Source organism: Petromyzon marinus, chromosome 26 (assembly GCF_048934315.1).
Source record: "Petromyzon marinus isolate PM22_M1 ecotype Great Lakes invasive population chromosome 26, UKy_Petmar_22M1.pri1.0, whole genome shotgun sequence".
NCBI lineage: Eukaryota > Metazoa > Chordata > Hyperoartia > Petromyzontiformes > Petromyzontidae > Petromyzon > Petromyzon marinus.
In genome coordinates, this window is record NC_133692.1 from 11,535,652 (window position 1) to 11,545,746 (window position 10,095).

A 10,095-nucleotide genomic window follows, 5' to 3' on the forward strand; every position below is an offset into this window, starting at 1 on the left:
TTGACGCCCGCGCGTGTGAACCTTCGCGCCATGCCGCCAGACCTGCAGGGCACGTCGGACGAGGACGGCCTGTCCGAGGTCTTCCTCCCCACGGACAGCGACTACGAGTCGAGCTGTGCCCAGAGCCCCAAGGAGCTCGACCTGCTCTACACGGCCCCGGCGGCCCACGCGTCCACGCCAGACCGCGGCGGCGCGGCACGGCGCGGCGACGACCTCGACGACGCCGCGCCCGACGTCCTCCAGGCGCACGACGTTCGGCGGGCCGACGCCGCCGCCGCCGCCGCCGAGGGCGGCTCGCGGGCCCGCGACCTGGAGGCGCTGTTCGGCTGCATGAACCTCGACGGCCCCGAAGCGGCGGCCGACGCGGACGCGGTCCGGGGCCGCCGCTGCCCGCGTCAACGCGGCGCCGCGGGAGACGGGCCGCAGGCCGCCTTCGAGGGCCCGTGCTACCTGGAGCAGGAGGCGGAGTGGAGGAGCGTCGTGTTCGCGCAGAGCCGCGCGGAGGACGCGGAGCTCATCGCCGCCTTCCACGCGGCTCGGGAAAACAAGCGGGCAATGCGGGCGGACTGCGTCGACGCTCCGGAGGACGAGAGGGCGGAGGGTGGCAGGACGTCGGTGCCGTTCGCCTCGGCGGGGGAGGCGCGCGGCGGCGACACCGAGTGGCTAGGGGAAGGAGAGGCCTGCCACGCGGAGACAGCGGAGGGGATGGAATACTTCCCACGGTCCGAGGCGGCTGTCCTGCAAAGGGTCTCCTTCCGGCTTCCCTCTGAATTCACCGTCGAAGACTCCGTCGAGGCAAGTTTGTTTGTACAACGTGTTTTTGTTTTCAGATAATCATCAACCCTACTTTGAACGTGCGATATGTATGTAGGTACAATAAAAATACTCACCATATTCATCGTTAACACTGCTTGCCCACCACTGCTAGTGAGGTGTATACGTTTGCGTGTATGGAGACGGGCTCTATAAACGTCCACACGCTACATTGTGGGGATGATTTTCCGTTTTAAACATTTAGGGTTTTTAAAGACATTTTCTGATTTTTTGGGGGGTAGATTTTCATTTTTTTTTAACGTCACTTACATATCGTGATAATGTAAGCATGTTCGTGCTAACAGGAGTGGCCTCAACTGTTGCCACGTTACATCGCTTTTGGTGGGACAGGCATGGCTGCGATGTCACGTTAGTGGCGTTACTTCTTGTGCTGGCTTATTTTCCTTTCAATCAATTTTTTTTGTTTTATTTTACCGGATCTTCTGAAATGTCTAATCTGGCCAGAATTGTCGTCTATTTGGATGCTATTTCATTCCGATCGGGGTTTCATGCATAAAAGTATGTTGTAGGCATGTGCTCCCAATCTTTGGATATGGTAGTAAAACACCACATCACCTCACATGTACTGTCACTTTCACACCTTTTTCCACCAAACGTTGGACCATGCGGCATTGGGTGATGTCACTTTTGTGAGCACGAACGCATGTTAAATTATTACATTTTGTAGAATATTACAAAATCTGAAAATCCCAAAAAAGACACAAAATTGTCCATCCAAACTGCTAAATACCGTTTATTTTTAAATCGGAAAGCCATTCCTTGCACATCGCATCCATGCGTGCGTACGATGAGGCTGGGCGCATGTTAATTTTGCGCGGACTAAAAGTTGTCCTTCAAAGAGGGCGCTTCGCAGTCTCAATGTCTCTGCCCTTGAGTCACAGCGACGTGTTCACCGCGCGCCCGCAGATACCCGTGACGAGCACGTGCACTGCCAAGGACATCGTGCGGCGAGCGCTGCAAAAGCTTGAGGAGCTCGCGAGCAGGGAGGCCCAGGAGCCTCTGCCGCCAGGCTTCCTGGAGGAGCACGTGGAGCACTTTAGCCTCGTGGCAACGACGGGCGCCGAGGAAGTGTGGCTGCAGGAGCACTGCTGCCCTCTCTCCCTGGCTCACCCGTGGGACTCGGCTACCCTGTGTGTCAGCATCAAGCCAGACTCGCCCCTCTCATATCTGGAGGAAATCACCACGAAAGTTTGATGGTGTTTTTTTTTTTAAAGCACACAGTGGGCCGGCCCAGTCTCGGCTGTGATTGGTGTGTTTTCGGTCATAAAACAAATATCTAACGATAAAAAAAATGAAAAACATGTTATATATAAATAAATGCGTTAAGACACAAATCATGAAATAAGCCTCATGCATGTACTTATTATTTATCGCGATGTTTAAAAGTGAAGGAAATTATTTATTTTGATTGACTACCTACCTACACAATGCAAGCTTGTTTTTTAATCCCCCACAACGATTGTATTTGTGTTTGCTTAGCACCACTAGGAACAAAACATATACCCGTGGTCACATATTGTTTTTCTTTTCTTTGGTAAGAATGATCCCCAAAATGGCCCGTAAAAAAGAAATATATATAGGATTTATATTTGTATTTATTGTTGAGCAGGTTGATTGAAACTTGTAATGTTTGGAGCATTTGTACGAATTATTATAATTACAACCGGCAGCTTCGTGCGATATAATATGAAGGAGACATAAGCTTTTTGATTTATCAAACGGATATAGTTTTTTGTGTGAATATTTAACAAATATATTTATTTAAAATGCATACGGTTTTAATTTAACGTATTGAGTCTCTGGCAAGGCTGTATCATGTAACAAATGTAATTTATCAGGGCAATCCTCATTTTGTGAGTATAAAGCAACTCACATATGAGAGTAAGATTTTATTTAGTGGATATTCCTTGGCTATAAAACACATTGTTTTGCAAGGCAAATCCATTCTGTGTGTATCTTCCCAACAGTTTTAATTTATGAAATTCGTGTTTTCCCGAATATTCTTCATCGCAAACTCTGCCCGGGCTAATGGGGACCTTTACTGTCCTGGTGCGATTACGCTGATGTGTATCACAGGATCTCCAAATCCACATTACCAAAAACAATCAACAATATACATGTGACTAAGGCTATTAGCCCACAACCAGCGTTCATTTTGTCCATGAGATTTGTGATTAATATTTGCCAATGAGGGCAAGGAGTGGATGAAACCCATTCGGTGTGACAATGGCTACAACTTCCCAACAAAGACTTAAGTGTGACCGACCGTGATGAGACATAGTTGACGAAATTCTGACTCAATCAACATTTAACAACGTACGAGCGGGGACGACATTTTTCACTGCTTTCGTCCACGCGACCAAGAGCCGCGTGACTCCAAATGAGATCCACAACAATGAGACTCGACTAAAATCCGACAGGTTGCCATCAACTCAAACTTCAGACGATGACGCAGATTAAAACGACGACTAAAATCAACGTCGCCCCCCCCCCCCATGCATGCGAGCCGAGAAGGACGGCGGCACTCGAGCGGAGGCCGTGGCACGGACGCTCGCTCGCTCGCTCGCGCGGCCGCGCCACCGTCGATTTCTGCTTTTACGGGGCAGCTGAGGTTTCCTGGAAGTTAGCCGTGAAAACCACCAGATGCTTGCGGTCACGATGTGCCGGATCGGCTTTCACGAGGGACGCGGGCGCGTACGCAGAGGCCCTAATGAGAGCGGCGCACACAGCAGCGGCGGCGGCAGCGGCAGCTTGCCATTTGGGCCTCTTTGCCGCTCGTCTGGACGTGGTGGCCGCCGGCAGCAGAGAGAGGCAGCAACAGGTGCGAAGTGCGCACTGCAGCAGCAGCAGCAGGGCAGTCACACGATCCGTCCCTGTGGCCAGATGCTGGCCCCTTAGTAACCCGCTCCTTCCTGTGTCACCAGGAGGGGCACGGGGGGGGCGGGGGGTCGGGAGGGGGAAAACGAATTTTCGTAATGAATGCAACGCTTTGTCGTATGCACCACTGCTGTATGTCTCCAAATATTTGGATTATCTCAAAATGTTTCCGATGGCCTTTGCTTGCAGCTGACGACAATAAATAGCTGCACGACGGTCACCCAGTGCAAGTGCTCAAGGCAGTTGAAGGTGTTCTGAGTTTTCGGCAAGAGTATGTGAGAACACGCCATTGTTTTTTTGTCATTCCGCTGCTGGATGAGAGCCTCCCGGTGCTGTGCAGAGTCATATGACGGCTTTTCGGACCATGCCTCTTACCACGATGGTCAGTGCAGGTTGGTGAATGTGGGCAGCACGAGGTGTTAAAAGCACAGTTACCACGCAACAATGGATTTTACCGAAGTAACCTAACCCACTGCTGACGACGTAGCCCCCCGCTATGCACACACACACACACCACATATATATTATACATGTGAAAGTTTTACATCCACTTCATGGCCAGTATAACGCAATTGCGCTTGTTTTATTTTGACTCCGCGTTTCTGCGAAATTTTCATCTCTCTCGTACGCAACGGGGTGATTACAGTTTTCTTGCACTCCAAAAATGAATGTTTCCCCATGCTCCCTGTCCACCCCCTCCATCCTCCTCCTCCTCTCTGTCATTTCCTACTGTTGGTGATTGTATCGAGTCAGAGAGTTCTCTGACAAAAAAACAATCCTCTGTTGCAACAACATTTCTAAAATTCCACGTTGTGTCCCACAAGCAGTGCCAAGATTATGCACATGTACAAAGTGGGGGTTGTATAACCCAAACATTCGTCACACTCGCCAGTTGTCTCATTCTCATGGTCAATTATTCCATTCATAAAATACGTTTAGGTTATTACGTACGGAATATCAAAATATTTACGAGAAGGAATGTCTCGAGAAATGTGTTGTTATCTTTCTTCTCGACTGAGTTGGTCAACGTTAACAACGTTTTGTTTTTAGTTCATAAATAAAGAGTGTTGTCCCGACATTGTCACTCACCAATGGATAAGTCATATGCTACGTTTGTAATGTTTGCAGTATGCATTATGTATGCAAGAGATAACTGTGTGTCTGTGTGTATACAAAGACAAAGTTCCCCCGTGTAGCCTTTAACAGACTGTTGAGGCAAGTGCTGTTAGCGAGCACCTATGAAGGCCGGCACGGCACACGAAGTGGTGGCCGGCCAGCACCACGCCCTCGTGGCGATGTTTACACATCGCACCAGGTCCTCGTTTAAGGCTGAGTCGACCTAGGGGAGGCCCATGACCGGATCAGATAATTGTCACTTGTGTTGACCGTGAGCGGGAATCGAACCCTTGTGGCCGGGTTAGTTGCGCAACGCACTAACCGCTACACTACCGCTGTATACAGGCACACACACACACATTAAGTTGATGTAATGTCTACTTTTATACATGCTTGTATCTATTCCATCTTTAGTGTTGAACCAAGGAAATTAATGCAATCACAAATAATTCCAAACGAATAAAAAATACGCGTTCGTTAATAAAATATCTAGGGCTATTAAATAACAAAACACAAAAAAATATATATATATGACTCATCTGCAATAGATATGTAGCCGTTGCAGGTGGCTTTATTCAGGGTAATGCTATTATTTTATTATTTTCTCCCCCAGCAAATCTTGAACACTGGTTCCTTTTTGTTGTTGTTGTTGTCGCCGTGCAGCTGTGCAAGACAAGCGAAGAGAACACACAATGGCAAAGCTGCATCGCCCAGCTTGCCAATTCCCTCACGCTGCTGTGTGTGGCTCTGATGCATTTGCGGGTTTGCGCCGTGTGCTCATCAGCGCGATGTCCATCGTGTCGGGGCTTCGCACCGAGCAATCACACAGCGCAACCCATACCCCAACAACCTCATCGGGGAGGATCGCCTGTTGAACGCCTTGCACGCTGGCACCCGTAGACACTTGAATGTTCAGCACGTTTCCATGAAGGTCGCGTGGACTCACACAACCGCGTGTCGACGATATCTGTACATTTTCTGCACTTGCCCGACCACCTCTATTCTGATTACACTTGCATTTGATAGATCATCTGCATACAATGGTTGTGTGCGCGCCATGGCACGTGGCAGTGGGCACGCAGTGTATTGTCCTAATGATGGGGCTTTTACTTGCACTGCATGAGAGCACATAGGCTGGGACCTTACGTGGGGGTTTAATACAGATTAACGGTATTTTTGGAGAAACCTGAATTGACTGTCGATTACGGAATGGGATTTCAATCGCTTATGCGCTCCGAAAATGGTTTTTAGTAAATATTTTAAAATGTTCGAGGAGCCGGTCTCCCGTAACGAGCAGGGTAACGCTGACACAAAGGTCTCTTTAATATCGCAATGAATGGATCATTCATCATTGGTAAATATATACCGTTAAATGCAGCATGCAGTTTCATAAAGTTAGTTTCGAGCTAATAATATAATTAATTTTTGTAAAGTATGTAAAGCTGTAGACAGTTTATCATACACGTGCTTTGACTGCTTTATTTATGTTGTAAGAATGAAAACATTTTAAAAGAATTTCATTTGGCAAAAAAAAAATGCCCCGAGTCTACGAAACAGCTTTGAACTGTATTATTGACGTATGTGCGCGTGTGTGCCCGGGCATTTTATTATTTTCTTGCAATATTTATAACATAGACGATGTGTTATTATAGTATTATTTAAACGCTTTCGTGTTGCGATGAATAAATTGTATAGCTCAACGCAAACACAAAAAAATGTCCCAATATGTGCGGTGCACCTCCACGTGGTAGACTGCAGAAAAGCCACGTGCTCAGAAACTCCTAAATGTATCAACACCCAATAAATTAATTGAATAATAATTTAAACGTATAGCATGATGCGCAACAACTCTTGAATGCTTCAAATATTTAAACTGTTTTGACTTGACTCTGAAGGTGTCTCCCTGCCTGTTTGGTTAGTTACTGGTATCTGATGTTAGTTAATGCTTTTGCAGTGATGTCATTGACATTTGTTTTTTTTTTTAAAGACAGAAACAGTTGTCTGACAAGGGTCACAGAAAATAAAAATACGAAAAAAACCAGGGAGCTTGCTGTGGACTGAGCCATTAATTTTTTTGTTAAACGAGTTCTCGACGAGGTGTTAGTTTGTGTTGGTTTTTTTTTCATCTCCGTTTCGTTTATTTCAAACTTGACACGTTACATAGTGGCTCTGTCTGTTCGTCGGTCATGTTTAGCAGTCGTGGTTCAAACCACGTGGCGTACCGCGCTAACTTTTCAAATTACGGTGACCACATGGCTTGGTTTCGAATGCCAGACTCTTTTTTTTATTCCAAAACAAAAATACCTAACCAGTGGACTATGCAATTTAGCATGCATGCAATATATAAACGAAACATATCCGAACAAAAAGCAGACGTCAAATACCGCCGAGTTTCATTTCTTCATCAATTGCTTTTTTTTATTTTTAAGGGGACAGCCCATTGAATGGGAACCCTTTTCTGGTGACCAGGAACTTCATCGGTTCCGACAAGGCTCACTTTGTCCCCAGTTCCTTGGTCGATTGTGAATGCAAACCTCCTCCTGACCAAACCCCTGACTTTAACTTTTTATTTCCCTCCACCTATGACCTCTCTCCAGTGCTACATTATTTTCAAATGTTATTGCCCATTGTGTTTTTTTATTATAATTATTCGCAGAGGATACTGCTTAGATTGTGGAAGTAGCATGACCTCACCCCCCCACCGCTCCCCCCCCCCCCCCCGATCATGAGATCGCACGTTCAAATTCCAGCCAGGGTCGACTCAACCCCATCCCCATCGTAACTCCGGCATCAGTAGAGTGCATACCATTCGGTGAACATCCAATTGGTGAGAAATCAACAATATTTATTGGAGACAACTAGTCCCTGCCATAAGAACGTGGACGTTCACACAACGAGTTCAACAGCAGTGCTGAAAATGAGCAGTCCCCAGTGCCCATTGAATAAATCAGAAACTATATTTTTCGAATTTTCTTGCATAGTTTTCAGATGCATATTTGCGTTTCCCCTACGGTGTCGTTCTGTTATGATGGTATTTTCTCACCATGTACAGATTTGATTCTGGTACAGGGATTCTGCGGTGGTGGTGTGTCTGTCAGTACGTGAACGACAACGTGCTGGAGGCGATCAGTTCGGACTCCCGACGCAGCGGTCGAAACAATGAGCAAGTGTCTTAAATCCCCCCATCCCTTTGTCTATCACACAATACAAATGGCTACATCACAGTTATCTGACCGGCAGGTTGTGTCCGGTAGGGTAAAGTGTGAGTACTCACGCCACTTCAAACAAATGCCTTGCCAGTATGGAATAAGAGCACCAAAATACTCTCCAGAGGATGCTCTCTGGAGCCCTTTCTCTCTTGTGGATTGCCCCTTCCATAGCAGCAATGGCACAAGCAAGCCACGACGGTCAATGGCGGAGCCACGATTTACAAATAGGGCGGTCAACCCCTCCAGCAATGAGAAATTAGAGGAGTTGTTAGTAGGTAAGGACTTGTCCCTTCATTTTTATTCGCCGCGTATGCGGCGATGGCACAGCCATCGATCGAGGGTCGAATTCGAACCGCGTGGTGTGATCGGCATCGCGCTCGCTGAAGGTGTTGATGCCTTCAGGGAAGTCGTGTACTGTATACGCAACTGCGCACAATTCTGTGAGTCACTTGTAACTGCTTTGCCGTTACTTATTGCCAATTATGGGCTCAGACTATTGTCCTATCATCTCGTAGAGTCCCTGGCACGTAATAATGTGCTACACAGTGGCAGTGGGGGTCGCAAAATGCCGATTTATTACTAATAAACCCCAATGATCCGATCGAAATTAGGGCTTTCGATCGGATCATTGGGGGGGGGGGGCACGTGCCACCCCCACTGGCTCCGCCAGTGACGACGGTACACAACTCTAACTGGCATTTTGCTCGCCACCAAAGTGATCTTGTGCAACCGTCACGTGGTCTGCAGGAGGCTGTGTTTTTTCTCTCCCTGTCTCTTGCTTGTCTCCCCGCGGCCTCCTCTCTGCTCGAGATCACACGTTCTATATGAGGAGCCGAACACGGGAAGCAGACTCAACTTGAGAGCAGGTGGCCCCACTTTGTGTGAACAAAAAAAATGTCCATCAGCATCACAAACCATTTCCGTTGCGACGGCCACCCTTTGCCAGTTTTGGTATTCATTTTGTCAGCTTCGGTTTGAGTTCAGTTTTGAAAGGTTTCCATTTCGGATAGCGGGAATTATTATTTTTACAGTGAGGCTCATATCACTTCCAGTTAAAGTGTGAAAGCCCGCTCTGCTTTTAGCAAGCACCGCCACTGACACCAGCAGTCTTCTGTAATGATAGATGTGAAAAACGAAATAAGCTGGGTATTAAAAAAAAACATTTTCATACCGACTCATGGACTAAAGATAACTGCCAGTAATAAAGCACCTCCAACGCCCATGGGGTTTTATTTGTATGCATGTATGTATGTTGAACTTATTTAAAACCGGACATAGCCATCCGTGCTAACCGGGAGGTGCAGTATTCGTTTTTAACAAACGGTGAGCACCCTGGTCTGTGGAGGTGGCTGGTTCGATCTGCCGTTAAAACAACGGTGCAAGCTCCTTGCACCGTTGTGTCCACCCAGCCAGTATGAAAGGGAACACCACATGTAATCCATCAGCGGTGGTGGGGTAAAATATCGGGTACTTCCAATAAGAATAGGCTTTTTTTTGTTCGTCATTTTGATACTGGCAAAAAACAAAAATATCTCATGGGTACTCCCGCCTCCCCGGAGACATCTGGCTAGCATGGATGAGTCGGCCAAGACACCCTTTTGATGGCGGTTCTTTAGAGCTCCCTCGAATATGAAAACTCTTCTGCCAGCAGTGGGCGCGAGCAACCAATTTCAGGGCGGCACCTCTACCCTTTACCCCTCACATGTGTGGATTGTGTTGGGGGTCATGGTTTTCTTTCCATATACAATAATAGGAAGCAGGACTCCTGAAAAATGGTCTTGCAACGCGGTTGATTTGCGGTTATTATTATACGAGGTCTTGTAGGTATGAATTACTGATTGTTTTCTTAAGTCATGGACTTCACGTAAATACAATTTCGGGCTCGAGTAACATGTTATGTGAGCAGAAGGGATACCTTCAAAAGGTCGTGTGGGAAAAAATAGCATTGAAGTAACATTTACGGCAAAAGGGACAGTTACATAAACACAGAACGATCGTGATTGAATGGAACTGCATCGGAACTCAAGTCAAGTTTATACATATCTGGAAAAATATAATT

The 10,095-nt window shown here is 47.0% G+C and overlaps 1 protein-coding gene across 11 annotated transcripts in view; it reads left to right on the forward strand.

Annotated features, from left to right (window-relative positions):
- Nucleotides 1-6,872, forward strand: part of LOC116946270 (ankyrin repeat and fibronectin type-III domain-containing protein 1-like) — a 264,496-nt gene extending 257,624 nt beyond the window's left edge. For all 11 annotated transcript variants that reach the window (XM_076069931.1, XM_076069932.1, XM_076069935.1 and 8 more), the window contains 2 exons: nt 41-795; nt 1,741-6,872. In XM_076069931.1, the coding sequence (XP_075926046.1) occupies nt 41-795; nt 1,741-2,028 (1,043 nt within the window). In that variant the 3' untranslated portion in view covers nt 2,029-6,872. The remainder of the gene's footprint in view (nt 1-40; nt 796-1,740) is intronic.
- Nucleotides 6,873-10,095: the final 3,223 nt, after the last annotated feature.